At 39.1% G+C, this 17,681-nt stretch overlaps 2 protein-coding genes across 3 annotated transcripts in view; one reads left to right on the top strand and one right to left on the bottom strand.

Moving 5' to 3' along the window:
• Positions 1-3,072: 3,072 nt before the first annotated feature.
• Positions 3,073-3,713, bottom strand: LOC102520702 (eukaryotic translation initiation factor 3 subunit M-like). Its single transcript, XM_032468327.1, has one exon. The coding sequence runs from the start codon at positions 3,711-3,713 to the stop codon at positions 3,144-3,146; it is 570 nt and encodes a 189-aa protein (XP_032324218.1). The 3' UTR covers positions 3,073-3,143.
• Positions 3,714-8,088: 4,375 nt separating this feature from the next.
• Positions 8,089-17,681, top strand: part of DEPDC1B (DEP domain containing 1B) — an 80,822-nt gene continuing 71,229 nt past the window's right edge. For both annotated transcript variants that reach the window (XR_004317031.1, XM_014562761.2), the window contains exons 1-2: positions 8,089-8,604; positions 17,056-17,321. Coding sequence is in view for 1 of the 2 variants with exons in the window: in XM_014562761.2 (XP_014418247.2) it covers positions 8,557-8,604; positions 17,056-17,321 (314 nt within the window). In the remaining variant the exon portion in view is untranslated. The remainder of the gene's footprint in view (positions 8,605-17,055; positions 17,322-17,681) is intronic.

The following is a 17,681-nucleotide window of genomic DNA, read 5'->3' as shown; positions in this document are numbered from 1 at the left end:
CATTTTTATCCTGCTCTGGCTTGGTGCTGCCCACCACTGTCTCACTTCTGACTCTCTGGGATCCAGTATTTGTTTGTGGTCCATGGGTCTTGACTCCCAGGATCCTCTGCTGCTGTGACCAAGAGTAAGAAATTGCCTGTTAAATATCTTGCCTCTCAGGATGCAACCCCAGCCCGGGGCACCTTACTACCTACCAGTATCTGGCTGTGAGACCTGGCAGCAGTGCTTTCTAAAAGTTCTACACATTACTCCTCTCCCCCATTTCTTTTTCTTTCTTTCTTTTCTTTCTTTCTTCTTCTTCTTCTTTTTTTTTTTTTTTTTGTAAATTGAATTCCTTTGGGCTGTATTAAGTATATTTGCTATTTCAGGAACCATTCGTGATGAATCTTTTGAAAGTGCAGATAATTTTATCCTACCTTTTAGATTTTTCTTAAAACTGAGCTTAGGGGCTATGGGTCAGACAGCTGGTGTACTAATACTGGAGCTTATCATCTGACTATTTGCTACCTGAGAGTTCTGTACCATGTAATGATCTGTAATTCTGATGAGGTGAAAACTTGACTCTTAAGCCCTTGATAGTGAAATAGGAGAGAAAGTCTTTAATGGATGCCCAGAGTTTAAGCCTCCAGGAAAGGAAACAAGAGAGTGGGATAATCCCCTAACTGAGCTACCCCCAGCCCAGGACAGGCTGAGGAATTGCAGTAGGTGGAGAGCCAGGAGAGGGCAGATAAGCCAAGACTCAGGTATGAAGCAACAGGATTGAGGGCCAGAGAAACAGGTCAGTCAGGGTAATAAGCTAAAGCACTGAAATGGGACAGTAAGGGCCTCTGTTCGTCTGTCTATATTCCTCCTTCCTCAAAGTCCTCATTTATCTGTACAACTTCAACTTCCCCAAATCCACCCTGACCTCATGATCTAATATTTTCAACCATGGGTCATCTCTATTTGGATGTTTCACTGTGAATCAAATGCTGCATGTCCAAATCCCAACTTCTTTTGTCTTTTGGCATTTATGAGGACTAATTCCACTGACCTGGGTAATTCTGAAACATGAGTATAGCATAATATTGTCCCCATAAGATGCATAAACATGAGGAGTAGAGACTATCAAAGCCATATTGAGCAGGAAATCCTAGGGGCTGGCCAGGCTCATGTACAAGCTGGATGACTTCTCTTGCATACCAGCCTCATCAAAATTTGAGAAATATGTACATGGATCTTTGGAGTTGCTGGTAAGGAGTCAAAACCATAAATCACCAGTGGAACCTAGGCACCTCTGTGTGGAATCCACAAAACTGAATTTTAGACAAGCTACCTTGGTGGTTCTTGTGTATAATAAAGTCCGTTCTCTGTGCTCCTTCCTGCCTGCCCAGACAGTTCCTGTTTCATTGTGGCTTATGGTGCAAGCTGTCTGCCAGCCTTCCAGACACATTTGGAGTCATCTTTGGCTATTTTTTCTCTCTCATCCTTTACAGTTACCCATTCACTAAATGTTGATATTCCTTCTATCTCTTCTACTGCCATGTAGTGGCTAGATCTTAAACAGATTTTTAAGCATCACTCTCGTCACTGTGTGGATAATGGACTGGGATGGGTGTAGGTGTGAAGTGGAAGCAGGAAAACCTGTGAGGGATACTGTTGCAATACTCTAGCAGGAAAAAAATAAGAATTTATTGATGGCTTATATATGCAAGATGTATCAGTTTTCTATTGTCACATAAGAAGTTACTATAAACTTAGTGTTTAAAAACAGCATGCATTTATTAGCTCACACTGGTCAGAAGTCTGGCACAGGGTGGCTGTGTGCTCAGGCTCAGTATACCAGGTGTCAGGAGGCAGAAATCAAGGCAGCAGCCAGGCTGTGTTCCTCTGTGGAGGCTCTGGTGAAAAATCTGCTTCCAAGCTCATGCAGGGTGGCAGAATTCAGTTCCTCTTTGAATCTCTGACATCTACAGCCAGCTGGAGAAAACACTCTCCTCTTAAAAAGCTCATGTGATTAAGTCAGAAAAATCTCCCCATTCCAAGGTCAACTGGTTTTGAGTCCTTAAATACAGGTGCAAAATCCCTTTAGTAGATTTACTCAATTAGTGTTTGATTGAATAAGTGGAGAAAAATGTATGTACAGCCAGGCTGGAATCTTACAGACAAATTCAGAATACCGCCTATCATATAAAAGAAGCAGAATTATAAGAAATTTGCATGTATTTCCCTCAGTTAAGTTTTTCAGTAACCCTATGAAGTGGATATCATCATTATTTCCATTTTATTGATTAGGAAACTGAGACACAAGAGAAGTTAAGGGTCTTGTCCAAGGTTACACAGGTATTTTCATAACACTTCATTGATCTTAGAATTCCATGTCTGTATTAATTCAACTACCTTCTGAATGGCTTTCCTATCTCCAGGATTTTCCTCCTCCAATCCACCCTATGTTCCTTGGTCAGACCAATGTTATTTAAAAATTTTTTCTTCCCATCAGGTCACTTTCCTAGATAAAAAGAATTATACTTAGATATAGTAACACAGAGGCATGGCTATTATATGCCAGAAACTGAACTTATACCCAAATATGAGAATTCATTCAGCGAGACCCTTGGTAAAGATTTTCTTATGCTAACTTGTAATAGTGTGATTGTGAGGTGGCAGGAAGTGTGTGTGTGTGTTTGTGTGTGAGCGATTATAACACAAGGCATGGGGTGTGGATTATATGTTTCCAAACTCAAAAGGGCGGAGCAAGTACAGATAATCTTTTAACAATAAGTAGTAGGTTCGGAAGCAAATTTTATAGGTTAACCTGAAAATATAAAAGTTGGATATTATATTGTAGAATACATGCATTTAAGAAATACACATTTAGAGAAGATGAATTGAATTGATTTTAGGAGATGCATAACTTTTGAAGCTTAGTTTCACTTGCTCATTCACTCCACAAATATTTGTTGAATGTCATTATATGCCAATGAAATGTATTTATTTTTTCCTACTAGAGTATTGCAACAGTATCCCTAACTGGTTTTCCTGCTTCCACTCCACACCTACACCCATCCCAGTCCATTATCCTTTTTTTTTTTCAGATTTCAGTCTATGTTTTACTATGATTTAGATTTTTTTCCAAAAAGGACAAAATTATATAGCATAAAAATTCAGGTATCAGAAAGACTCAATAGGCTGTTTTTCACTTTGTTCAAGTTTTGCTTCCAGGCATTAAGTGTGTCATAGAGCTGTTGCCACTGTTGTTTTCCAAATGTCCGGTGTGTGCTATGGCTGACAACTACTTTTCTCTGGGTCTGATCAATTTTGCAATAGACCATTTTAGTTCTTACCGCATCAGTAACAAATGCCTCAACATCATCAGCTCCGATCTGAAGTTCCTGCTGCATTGTGTCAAAAGAAATTTCTTTGTTTTCCACTGCCATTCCCATAAAAGTAAGTAGTCTCATTTTTGCCATATTCTGTTCATGTAGGAGACCAAGTGAATCAATGAAGTCCTTATTATTCTGATAAAACTTGACATATGATGCCAATTTAGCACTCACGAAAATGGTTAAAAGATCATGAATAAGCTCGCCTTCCAAAAAGTTGACTGGTTTTAAAGTAAGAAGATGGTCAAAGAGAAATGCATTTGGATTGCTTAAAAATCTGTTTAAGATCTTGACACTTTCAGAACTTTCTAATACATTTTCAACTAATTCAGAATAAAACCCATATCCCATGGCCCATAATGTGGCCTAGAAAGCCCCTCTTCACTCTGTATCCAACCCCATCTCCTCCACTCTCCCTTTCACTCACTCCACTCCAGCAACTATGGCTCCCTTCCCATTTTCCCTGGATGTGGTAAGTATATGTCCACCTCAGGCTTTCACATGGGCCGGTACTCCATCGGCTTGGAAGGTCTTCCTTTAGACAGTTACACCTTGGTTCCACTCAGATTGTCTCCTCCAATGTAACTTTATCAGAGAGTCCTTTCCTGACCTCCTGAGCCATAATAGCACTCACCTCCTCCACCACCCTCCCCTCTTTTTCCTCCTTTTCTTGCCAGCACTCAATTACCACCTAATATATTACTTAATTTTATGTATTATAGTTGGCTTGCCATCCCCTCCCCCATGAGGACGTCAGCTTCTGGAGATGGGGACTTTGTTTAATCTACTGCAGTATTCCAGTGATGGGCACAGTGCCTGGCACATAGTAGGTCTTCATACATGCTTGTTGAATAAACGAATGAATGAATGTAAATCCTCTATTTCTTTGGGGCATTTATTTTTTTTTAAATACTGAAATACAAATATTATTCCACAATTTCAACGAAACAGTATGGTTTTATATTTTTAGCCTTTCTTCTTTATCCATACCCCAAGAACATGATACCCCTGTTAGTGAACAGTACTAACACAGCTCCAGGGGATAACTAACAGGAAAGCGATAGTGCAGACTTATAGCAGCGGAAATAAAGTCACAGATTTTACAACTTTTAAGAACCTTGGCAAATGGACAGTCTTGTTGGCTTAGGTGCCAAAAAACACCACTACTGAATGCAGCTGCAGTACAATCTGAAAGGCTGTAGTTGAATGTAAGCTTTGAGTGGCTTGGGTTTCAGCAGACTTGGTTTTCAGCAGTTCTTTCAAAATAACCCATCCAACCGGCTCGGAGACCTCTCAGGCAGGATCAGGACTGCATATAGCAGTCAGGAATCCCCTAGGGACTGAAGGCATGGCTCCCAACCGCTCCCTACTCAGCATGATTGAGAAGCACAGTTTCCAACCCCACAACATACTTGATGCCTATGTTGCTTTTTACTCCACAGCTTGTAATTCCCTGATCTGAGTGACAAGTTAGGTGGTGATGGTGAAACTGCCCGTTCTGAATGTGCTAATGCCCCCTTATAAAGATGTTCTGAGGGTGAGTCAAAGCTTCTACAGGATTTGATGGCCTCACACTTAAATATGCCAAGAAGAGTATGCACAGCAATATATTAAAAGTGGAACATGGACATGAATTTTAATTTTTGGAGGCATAATTGAGAGTTCAGCTTTTTTAGGGGGTAGTAATCTGATTAAGTATATATTTCATATGCAATCAATCCCAATTAATACAAACATAATAACAAGCCAAGCCATAATCAGAGGGTTGAAAAGAACTCAAGTGTGTTAACATTTATGGAACTCATTCCTAGGAAGGGTTGTTTGGATAAACTTATGAAATGTTTTTATCCTTTCCCCTCTTCCGAAATATGTCTGCATAAATATGCATGTGAAATTCTACTTCATATTTGAAAATTATCCTTTTTGATTCCCAAAAGTAAAAACCAACCAACCAAGCAACCAAACCAAAGCAAACCAAACTCCACAGCAGAAGGTCTGGGTTCAAATCCAAATTCTGTCAATTACTGGCTATGGAACACTTAACCTCTTTGCTTAAGCAAATCACTTAGCCTCTCTGAAGCTTATTTCTCTCAACAGTAAGGTGGAATTATTCATATTTACATATCTGAATAGTTCTGAGGATCTAACAAGATGGTGTGACAAAGCCTTGAAAGCAGCTTTACAAATATAAGGATTGTAATTTATTTCTTATAAGTAGTGGGTAACTCTTTCCAAAAAGGAATTGAGCTAGCTTATGATATATTTATATAATATTATAGAATAAGTAGAAAATAAAGGTAGAAAAATAACTCACTGTTACATTCTTTATAGTTGTTAGGAATTAGCCACAAATTTGGATAACTTTTCCTAGTTGATAAGTCAGAGATAATTATTCAGTTACAATAGTCATAAGTCTATTGGACAAAAAAAATAAACTGGCATTTTTTGTGCTTATTCAACTGGCGTACCTACAGATCTGGAGCAAAGACTGTGGTATGCTCAGGCATGGAAAGACAGGATAAACTTTAGAATCTCTCTCCTGCTTCAATTTTACATGAGTAAGTTAAAACATTTTTACATTAAAACAAAGATATATCATATATTAAAAAAATTTTTTTTGAGGATTTACTGTGTATCAGATACTGTTCTAGGAACTGGGGTACAGCAGGAAACAAGAGGTCCTTGATCTCATGGAGTTTATGTTCTAGACCAGAGCAGTGGTTCACAACTAGGTCAGAGCCAACACACTCTTTTTACTCTGCTGAAATGAAATTCACAGATAATCAACCTACAGATAATTAAAATGAACATAATATTCTTTTGTATAAAGATGAAATAAAAGGAAGTAATTTATATTAAAGCAATATTCATTTTAAAATTTAAATAAATACCTAAGCATGATTACATCAGAAAGATATAATGAAAAAGGTAAATACTTGCATCTACTTACAAAAATTAGTTTGGATTAAAGAGAGGTAAAGACAAAGTCATCTGAGTATTGTAATTTTTCTTTTATATTGGACATCTTGAAATAAGAACTAAAGTGTATAGCATCTTTATGTATAATTCCCATGAATTCAACAAAGATACAGAATGATACAGATATGTATTTCAAACATCACGAACTGTGTAGCTATTATTGATGATTTTCTGACATGGTGAGTAACTTTTGGTACTGTATCAAACAAGACAGAGTATAATATTCCTGGAAACTTCAGTGTGTATTCAAACTGGCCAAAAGTATTTATTTTATATGTAAAATAGAGTTAGGTTTTAGGCTCTAATAATTACAAATAGGTTTTTCATTTACCTGAAAGTCCAGTGGACACTAAAAAGTCATGCAGAACATGGGCTGAATGTTGGTTGTGTGGCCTGTCATAAGTATTGCAGGACATCTAGCTCCCCTGCCCACAAAATACCAGTAGTGGCCCTTCTATCTTTTTGAAAACCTCACAGATGCCCAAAATGCTCCCAGAAAGTGGAACCTCTTTATTTGATAATCATTTTTGTAGAAGTAGAAGATAAAAAAAATTCTAGATACAGGTAAGCTAAGAAGAAAATAAATCAGTGCAAAAGTGGGGTAGGTGTGTGAGGCTTCTCTGCAAGAAGGGTTTTCTAAGGTTGGCAGCATATGAACTGAGATCTGAATGATGAGATGGAGATGGCCTTGCAAAGAGCTGGGGCAAGAACATTTCTGGTAGGAGAATGTTGCAAAGACTGTGAGGTGTTAACAGAAAGAAGGAACAGAAAGAGGACCATCATGGCTGGAGCATAAGTCAGAAAGATAGAAAGCATTGGCATTTTAGGGCAGAGAGAGAGAAGCTTCTCAATTGTTTTATGTGATGCTGAAAGACTGGTAGATGATCAGCTGCCCAATTTAAACTAAATTTACAAAAACTGTCTCTGATATGTAGATCATTGGGAGATACACCTACCCAGGAAAAGGAACTATCTTGTCTATGACTCATGATGGATTCTTGGGAAGATGCTCGGGAAGCAGGGCATGATGTTTTGTATCTGATCCCAGTTCCACCATCGATGGCAGTTCTCAGATAGACAATGCTCTGAAATTAATTCCTTTTCTCCTTCTGTCTCTTGTGCCCCATTGGTGGCCCTTGCCAAGGACAAGCAATCTATCTTCCAAGGAGTTTGGAGATACCAAAATGTTTTGTTTGTCAAACAAAACAAAACAAAACAAACCAAAACAAAACAAAAACACCAAAAAAGTTCTCATAAGGATTGGAAGTAAAAATTATCTTTATTGCTCTTTTCTGTTTACAAAAGCAATACATACGTATCATCCCAGGAATTTTCTGGACTTTCTAAAATGCAGCTAAATACAGACCTAAAGCAGCAAATAGAGGAAGGATGTTAATGGAGGGTGGAAGTCTGATCCTTTGCTCATCTCTTTCTTATTATATCTCATCCTGAATACTCACTGAGGGGACCAGATTTGAACTTCGAACTTGAGTCATAGGTATAGAGTGCTGACGTCATTTCTCCCTTTGAACAATTGCAAATCAGACAACCAATTCCTAGGGCGAAATTCTGAGCAGCAAAAAAGAACACACAGCCCTGTGGCAAAACTCTGAAAATTTAAGTCTTATTCAAAACAAAACTCAAATTCCAGGGAAAGACTACCAAAAGAACAATATAGGAAGCTGAGTCAGGCTCTTTTCCAGCTCTTTATTGTTCTTACACGCTGACGACACGCCCTGTGACCAAGTGCTCTTATCTAGTTTTTAAACGTCCCTCCACTTGAAGAGGCTGTCCACTCGCTGCATTTCACCACCCACTTCTCCCAAGCTTAGCCGCACCGCCAGGCTCACGGCGCACTTGGAGGGGCGGACAGGGATTTATCTATGTAGTCCAGACGTGCTTCCGTCACCGAATCACACACGTTCATCGACCTTTCTGCAGAGACAGATTGCGTGTGAGCGGGCGGGCGAGGGTGGGCTATGCACTCGAGGCCGGGCTACTGTGAGCCTGGGCTCCCTGGGCTGCGGGGGGCCTCGGAGGAGGCGCCCACCGCCCTCTCCTCGCTGAGCGCGCGGCTCCGGCCTCAGTTCCCGTCACGTGCCTCCGCGCCACCCAATCAGCGCCCGCAGCGCGCGGGCTCGGGATTCAAACTGCGGCGTCTCGAGCTCTCGGGGATCAGCTCTGGGGCGGCCGCAGCCGCCGCTGCGTGCGGGCGATGGAGCACCGCATCGTGGGGCCCGGGCCATACCGGGCCACCAGGCTGGTGAGTGTGCGTGCGGGGGTCCGCGCTAAGTCACCGGCTCCGCGATTCCGGGTCTGAACGCCGACCGCATCTACTCAGTCCTTCCTTCTCCAGGGCAGGCCGGGTCTGGAAGCCGGATGTGTTTCTGCTCCGGTGGCCGTATTGTGGACGACGCTCAAAGAAAGGCCAACGCGGCCGGGGGCCCAGAGCGTCGGGGGTGGGCGCAGCTTCAATCCTGAGACGTTTGCTGGGTTCTCGCCAATCAACTGCGCCTCCGGATTTAAAGCGCCGGGAAGACCAGGGTGACACCCGCCTCTCTCTCCTCCTTACCCTCGGGAATCCAGCGCCAGCAGCTGGCAGAGGAAAGACCCAGTCCCTAACTGTAGGGCCGCACACCGCCTGTAACGCTCACCCTTCGCCGCCGTCCGGGCAGGGCGTGTCTTCGTCCTGAGTGTCACTTGTGGTGACACTTGAGGTTCTTTCTAACGGTGCCCAGAGCAGAGGTGGGTGGCCCTGGCTACGTTTCCTCCTTCTGGCGTTTCTGTTTCTGCCAGCACCGACCTAGATGAGAAGGGTAGGCCCGGAAGGAAGGTTTGAAAGAGCCTTTGCAGACCCTGATGGTCCAGAGTGCGGCCTTTTCTCCTGGGAGAAGAGCTTTGGTGATCAGAGTGCGGAGGCGTACTTGATTTCTTTGTGACCTGGAGCAAGTGATTTCAGTGATTTCTGTTTCAAAGGATTAGCGTAATGGAATTAGTGGTGATGATTTGGTAATGTCCTTGGCAAGTTTTAAACGACTTTTTATGAAAGCCTAATGGTGATTTGGGAGGAAGGGATCGCTTTCCTTGGTCTGTCACCACTTCTGGTCACAGCTAACTTGGGAATTAGTCTCATTGTTCTGTGCACCCTAATGGATATCTAGGAAAAGATGAGAACAGGATAGGAGGAGTTATTGCATCTTTGGAAACAATCTATTACAGATACCCACAATGATTGATTCATTTAAAAAAAATCAGCACATGTAAATTTAGGTTTTCCTTTGGGCTAGCCTCTAAAAGGTAAGGTGGTGGCAGGGAACAAATCGGGTTTTTAAAAATAGTCTGCTTCCACTTCACAGTTGCCTCTAACCATTTGAAACCATCTGGGGTCAAGGCTACTGGTAGGTCCATCCTTAGGGATCAGATACAGATTGTGCTTTATCAGGTACTTTGAAAAAATTTACTCTCCTTTGTGCAGGGAAAAGAACACTCCCCTACCCCCAATTTATTCACAGCACTTATGCAAGGGAAACAGAGAGAGGCTCTGGATCTTGGGGTAACTAGTTCTCATTCTTCCTGCTTTAGACTAAAAAAAAAATCAATTACATCATAGTTGGAAATGTTTTTTAATCTCATAGTCACAGAATTGTATAAAGTACCACTTTTCATAGATGCAGAGTGCCTGTGTGAAAGACACTGTTGATTCTGAGTCACATTAAAATATTATCGAAGGAATTTACAAAGAAAAGTACTCTGTTCTTCAGAAGTCTTCAGTCCCCAAGAAGTGATACTCAAGTCAAATTTAGCCAAGACTAGCCAAGTTAAGCAGGAAGTTAAATTATGTGAATAATGAATGAAAACACCTCAGTTTCACCAGAATTTCCCAGGTAGTCAATTCATCTCTCAGCTTTATTCTGTTTGAGAACCTTGATCTTAAACTAAGATCTTTGACAACACAGAAAACAATAGCTAGTTTTTTTTGTTTTTTGTTTTTAAAGTGAGACTTCCTGATTTATCAGTGATCTCAGTCATCAGTATAGGTGCTTTTCCTCCACTGTGAAATCTGTTTGCCCGAGCATAATTCAGTTGTGCTTTAAAGCTTTTATCAGGTAAATCATGAAGTTTGTGATTAGTTTTCTCTTTACTTATCTGTCCCAGCTTGTGTTTCGTCCCCCAACCCCTACCTTCCAGTTTACCTTTTCCCTCTTCTCCTAACATCACCCTCAACCTGATCTTCAGAAAGAGCTTGGGAAAAAATCTGTTGGCATGCAAAGAGCTCCATTTACTAAAGCACCAAAGTCTAATCTGAAAATAACATTTTATGGACTGGGTAAATTTCTGTACCCAAAATCAAATTACAGACTCTGTAAGTCAATTCATTCTGAATATAGAAGCTAATTAGCAACTTAGTCATCTTCACTGAAATAGCTTTCATTTTTGTAACCCACATGTAAATAGATCATTATTTAAAAAGAAATAATGAGAAAGAAAATGGCTTTTTCTGAAAACTACTTAAATCTGCTGAACTTTTCTATGACTTAATTCTGAGTTAGTGGTATCATCTGAGACAACTGGTAAACTTTAGAAGACATAGCCATTCTTGTGTCTGAGAGCTTGAATGGACTCTAAAGATGATCTAGTCCAGTTCCCTCATTTTATCAAGTTCACACTGCTAGTATGTGGCAAGTACATCTAGATCTCGCGTTTGTTTGTCTCTGAACTCCCTGGCCACATGCTATATTATAGCACCACTATCATAATATTTTTAATACTAAGAAGTAAGGAAATGGAATAAATATTCAGGACAAAAGAGCAGGAAGCACATGTCAACACTCAGTGTTGTATTTTGTAGTTTGGCTCATGATGTTAAGCAAAAGCAGTTGTGTTGTTTGATTCTTTATCCCTTAACTAGGGGCCTGAAATAAATAAAACAAAAAATGTTGTTTTAATCACAAAGCAAATCTTTCCTGTCCCCTTGGCTGTTAAAATTGTCCCTTAATATGACACGGAAAAAATCACGTTCTCAAGCTCTATCTTGTTCTTTGTTGACATAGGATATTTTCTTCCCAAATGTGACTGAGAATGATGGATATTTTAAAGGTAACTCTTTTTCTTTCTTGGCAGAGTATCCAATAGCCACTGAATTATATTTGGAAATACCTGGGAGCAGAGACCGTAATCCTTGCTAGGTTTTGAAAATCTAAAATGTCTCATGGATTGAGTAAATATAATCCTAATGGTAAATGCCACTACCAATCAAAATAAATAAACTCAAAATTCTTTCTATAAATTTTTTGAAAAGGACTATGAGTCTGATAAGGATATCTTCTTAGAAAATTTCTAGCGTAAATGAAAACCAGATGTCAACAGAATAGCTAAAAAATCAATCAGAATCCTAATAGGTTTTTTCCCCCCTTCTATGTGGGGATACATTGAGTAGAAAGCTTTTACAGAAGAGCAAAAGTGAGGGAATTCAAAGGTTTTTTAAAAAGATGACCATAGATGACCTTGAAATACCAGAGATTTAAATTTAGTATTAATTGCTTAATTACAACAGTATAGTATTGCACAAGAATAAACAGATAGCTTAGTGGATAAAAAAGAGTTTAGAAACAGAATCAAGAAAGGTAATATGTAAGGTATATGTAAAATAGCATAATTGGCTTTCCATTTGGGAGAAAGTGAAGTTAGAGATCTCCCTCATATCATAAAAATTCCAGTTGAAGATTCAAATTTTAAATTTCTCTAAAATAGTAAAAGCAAAATATGATAAATATTTTTAATACCTAAGGATGGGGAAACTTTCTTAATTGAGGGAGTAAACACGGGAGCTATAAAGAAAAAAAGATGTATTTGTTTCCTTACAGCGATATCATAATCAACAACAAAACTTTGTATAGCTAGAGACCACCTAAAAATTGGTAAATCAGGAGAAAAGATTTCTAATATATTTGAAAAAGGATTAATATTCCATATTTATTCATTCAATCCTTATTTATTAAACACATGGACTGTATGGCAGGCACTGTTCTTGGTTGTGGGGATACTAAACTAAGCAAAATAGAGTAACTTTTCTGACTTCTATGCACTAAGATTCAAATTCTAGATTTAAACAGTTCTTGACATTGATTAAAAAAAAAAGAGAGAAAGACAACCCAGAAAAAAAATGGCGGGTCTCAAATGAAGAAACGAAAATGACTAAAGATAACAGCAGGAAAATGCAAACAAAATATGGAGATATCATTTCTTACACATAGATTGACAGGCACAAGGAAAACGATAATATCTAGGAATGGCCAAAGATAAGGCAGTAGGCTCATACAGCGAGGGTGGGAGTAGGATGGCTACAACTGGTTTAAATACACTGATATTCTTTAGAAATCTCTTCTATCAAAAATAAATAAATAAAGTATTGGTACCTTAGGAAATAAATAAATAAAAGCATTGGTATGTTAGGTTATATAAACAAGGATGTGCTTGTGAAACAACGAACTGGAAACAGCTGCAGGCCCATCAATTAGAAAATGGCTGGATAAATTATGTTCATTTGTTTTTTGTGGGGGGAGATAATGAGGTTTATTTTTAGAGGAGGTCCTGGACTGAAGTCAGGGCCTCCTGCATGCTAGGCATCTCCTCTACCACTTGAGCTATACCCTCCCCCTTGAATAAATCATGGAATTCATTCATTCATACGAATGGGCATATATTTGGAGGAAACTCTAGTTTGAAAAGATACATGCACCCCAGTGTTCATAGCAGGACTTTTTACAATAGCCAAGACATGGAAACAATCTAAATGTCCATTGACAGATGACTGGATAAAGAAGTTGTGATATATATACAATAGAATACTACTCTGCCATAAAAAGTATAATTTAATGCCATTTGCAGCAACATGGATGAACCTGGAGATCGTTGGTCTAAGTGAAGTAAGCCAGAAAGAGGAAGAAAAATACCATATGATATCACTCATATGTGGAATCTTAAAAAAAAGACACAAATGAACTTATTTACAAAACAGAAACCGACTCACAAGACATAGAAAACAAACTTACAGTTACCAGAGGGAAAAAAGGGTAGGAGGTGAAGGGATAAATTGGGAATTCGGGATTTGCAGAGGCTAACTACTATATAGATAAACAACAATGTCCTACTGTATAGCACAGGGAACTATAGTCAATATCTTCTAATAGCGTATAATGAAAAAGAATATGAAAAGGAATATATATGTGTGTGTGTATTATATATATATATAAACACAGTCATTATGCTATATACCAATAATTAACACATTGTAAACTGACTATACTTCAATCAAAAAAAAAAAAATAGAATGGGCTAGGTCGACAGGTATTGACACAGATATCCTGGTATGTTCAGTGCAAAAGCAACTTGTAGGATAATGTGTATAATATGGTTGATCTCATTTCTTAAAAAAGGAAGCAAGCAGCAACAGTAATAATAAACGACACATACATACAAAGGAAAGAATTCTATGTATGTGTGTATATGAGTGACAGCTGTGTGAGATTGGAGAGAGACAGGGCAGATTGTTGTATGTACTTTTGCATTTAATATGTTACAGTGTACATTATTCTGTAATTAAAGGTACAAATAGAGGAACTGCTAACCAGCCTGAGTCAAGTAATACTCGTATTTACTTATATTTTGAAATACTGAGCCCCAGAGAGCCATGTCTTCATTCTTTTATAAAGTAATGCATAAAGTACTATGTATTAAGTTTACTGGATAATGATTATGATAACCCAATCAACATAAAATAAATAAAAATCTTTTTTTATTACCTCTTTTTTCTTCTTCACCTCTCAACATACGTAGTCAAGACTGAAATGAAAGCTAAGTGTTAACAGAGAATTTTTAAAAAGCCCAAACAACCAATGATTAAAAATAGGTGGAAATTGTTTAAATCCATGTTAATGTTCATAGGCTCTTGGTCTAATGAAATGACCATTTGACAAGGAGAGCTTAGAACAGGATTCCAGATCTTATTCTAACACTAAGTACCTGACTTGTGCGAACTTGCGAGTCCTCCTTGGATCTTGATTTTGACCCCGCACTTCCTTCCAGCTCCAGAATAGACTGAAACCATAATTTGTTTTAAGAGCTTATGCTGGAAATTTTATATATATTATCCTTTATGTTTGAGGAATGCTTTATCTTTTACAAAGGGCTTTTGTATTCATGGTCTTGTGAAACTTCATCGTAACCTGGTGAGGGAGAAGGGTGGAGAGTGAAGTTAAATCAACGTTCATGGACTCTTCATGGGCTCTCTTTCTACTGTTCATCATTTCATTCTAGCCCATTTGCCCTGCTTTTCTTCTGTTTACATTCAGTCCCTCTTTCATCAACTCTTCTGATTTCTTCTCCAGCTTCCCTCCCCACTCTCTTCCACATTTATCAGCACCATCAGCTAGTTCATACTTCCCAACTTTCAGGTTGGTAATTAGAATTGTGGATTGCTCCCATGGAGGATTTCAATATATGAGCATATGGGTGTATATGTGTTTGTGTGTTTTGGTTTTAGCCCTTTATTCAGCATAACATGTACAGAAAAGTGCACAAATTATGTGTATGACTCAATGAGTTTTCAGTGTGACCACCCCATGTAACAAAGCCCAGATCAAGAAAGATGCCATTACTGCACCCTAGAAGTACCTCCTCGCCCCTCCCGGTCTCTAATTCCGTACAGATCAACCACTATTATGATTTCTAATGCCATGATTAGTTTTGCCTGCTTTTAACCTGTATGTAAATATAATCATATAGTGTTTTTTTTTTGTATCTGGCCTTCTTATATCAATATTACATTTTATCTTTGTTGTTCATCTGTGTTATTACATGTAGCAATAGTTCATTCATTCTCATTTCTGCACAGCATTCCATTGCATGAATAAATCACAGTTTGTTTATCTGTCTTCATGTTGGTTGACTTGGGTTGTTTTTGTCTGTTAAGAAGTGCTATTGTGAACAGTGTGGTTTTTTGGTGCACATCTTTCTGTTGGATATATACCTAAGAATGGAATTGCTGGGTTATATGGTGCTCATATAGTTAGCTTTTGTAGGTACTGCTAACCTGTGTTGCAAAGTGGTTGTACCGATTTATATCCTTTCCAGCAATGTATGAGATTCCCAGTTGCTCCGCATACCCACTAGCTCGTAGTGTTGCCTATCTTTTCATTTTAGCCATTCTGTAGACATGGAGTGGTAGTGCACTGTAGATTCCTTTTGCATTTCATTGCTAATTAATGAGATTGAACATCTTTGCATATGTTGTGGTAAATTTGGAGATCCATTTATGTGAAGTGCCTGTTTAAGTCTTTTTCCATTTTTCTTTTGGAATGTCTGTCCTTTGTTTCTTGATTTGAATTTTTTGTATTGTTTTAGAAATTCTGTTTATATGTTATCCTACTGTATGGTTTCTTTTGTTTTTGTAGGTGGTTTCAAGAAGTTAAAAAAGAAAAACCTTTTAATTCTAGACCAGCTCAATTTGGAGCATGGCTTATTACAGTGTCAAATGAAGTAGAAGGGGTTATATGCGTAAGGCAAAAAGGTATTTGAATTTGTCCAGGAAGAAGACATGATTGGGAGTCAGACCAGGGTTAAACTGCATGAAGTGAGAACGTGGTTAAGAAAAGTAGGAAAAGTGAAAGACCAGGTCAGCATTTGCTTATTGAGCACCTCCTGTGTGTTGTGCCTGGTGCCGCATATCCAGGGTGCATACCCTACGTGGGCCCTTGAAGCACCTGGTGTTGTATACTCAGGGATGATCACTGTGGCTGAGAAAGTTAGCCATCGAAAGTAGGAGAGAACTGCAGAGGTGGTCGGGCAGTAGAGAGTATGAAGAGAAACCTGAAAGAAGAAGCCTGATCAGAGGAGAAAACAAGGAACTAGTGCTGGGCAAAATAAAAAGAAAATGGTGAGGTCAGAACTATCGTGGAGAGAAAAAGGTGAAATCTGAAGAGCTGATTGCAGTAGGAAGGGAAGTGAAAAATAAAAGATGTAGAGTCTGTCAAGTGATGCCCTTGAAAGAGAAGCGTGAGAGAGACAAAGGTTATAAGAGTGAGTCTGAGTTTTCAGGACTTCTAGGAGGACTGGCGGGAAGCCAAGGGTCCTAAGAAGAGGTTGGGTAATTATGTAGGAAGAACACCATCTGTGAACCTTTCCTTTCATGCAGGGATGGCTGATGATGACGTGGGTGTCTAGTTTTGTTTGTTTGTTTTCTTCAATAGGAAAAAATTCTGTAGAATTTTTAAACATGCTTTGACATGAGGCACTATATCTTATGCTTCGCTCATTTCCTCTCCCCATACAGTGCCTTTCATGTAATAAACAGTAAAACATTGCTGAATGAAGTTAAGTCACATTAAATGTAAGGCTCCAAGAAATGAATTTTGCACATTGGGCTCAGTTTTATTCAGTTTTATTTTTGATCATGTGTTTCTCATTAATGTAAAATTCCATTTAGTTCCCATAATAGGACAACCTGATGGCAGTATCTCCAGTAAATATTTACTGGATGAATAAATGCATTTTTAAAAGTTACTTCAGAGTGTAAAGTTTGTAAATAAAAAAAGATTCAAGCCTTCGTCTTTTAAGTGGAAAAATTGCATTCATCGTCGTCAATATTTGGGTTGTAATAACCTTTAAAAAAATCTCCATTGATTACTCAATGCCTTTGTCTCTTTTTTTCCCCTAGTGGAATGAAACAGTTGAGCTTTTTCGCACTAGGATGCCATTACGGAAACATCGCTGTCGTTTCAAAAGTTACGAACATTGCTTCACAGCGGCCGAAGCTGTGGACTGGCTGCACGAGCTGCTGAGGTGCAGCCAAAACTTTGGCCCCGAAGTGACCCGCAAACAAACAGTCCAGCTGCTAAAAAAATTCCTGAAGAATCACGTTATCGAAGACATCAAGGGAAAATGGGGCCAGGAAGACTTTGAAGACAACCGTCACCTGTACCGGTAATGGCAGCAAGTCAGCCCTGAAGGGGAGGAGAATAGGGAGGATGCGTGGGCTGGCTCAGTCTTTTGGAGGTTCCACCTGTGCAAGACTTGACCTTGTCCCTTGGAGCGATGCTTCTACTTGAGAGTTGTTGAGTGGGGAGAGAACTGAATCTGTTGTTACAGTAAAACTGATTGCAGTGTTTCTTGGCTTCATAGAGTACCCCATTAGTAGGCACCTGTTGCAGTGACTTTTCAGTAAGGAAACTTTTTTGTGCCTTTTGCTACTACTTTGGCTGTAATAGCTCTGTACCTGTGAAACAGAAGAGAAGCTCTGACTTGCAGCTCTCTGAACAATGTGAAGATGTGTACTCAGGGGGT

Source organism: Camelus ferus, chromosome 3 (genome assembly GCF_009834535.1).
Source record: "Camelus ferus isolate YT-003-E chromosome 3, BCGSAC_Cfer_1.0, whole genome shotgun sequence".
In the NCBI taxonomy this organism is placed as follows: domain Eukaryota; kingdom Metazoa; phylum Chordata; class Mammalia; order Artiodactyla; family Camelidae; genus Camelus; species Camelus ferus.
Note: the sequence above shows the minus strand (reverse complement) of the source record. Positions and strands in the feature narration are given on the sequence as shown.

Coding starts and splice junctions, on each gene's coding strand:
- LOC102520702 (XM_032468327.1), bottom strand. CDS start 3,713: ATGGGATATGGGTTTTATTCTGAATTAGTTGAAAATGTATTAGAAAGT.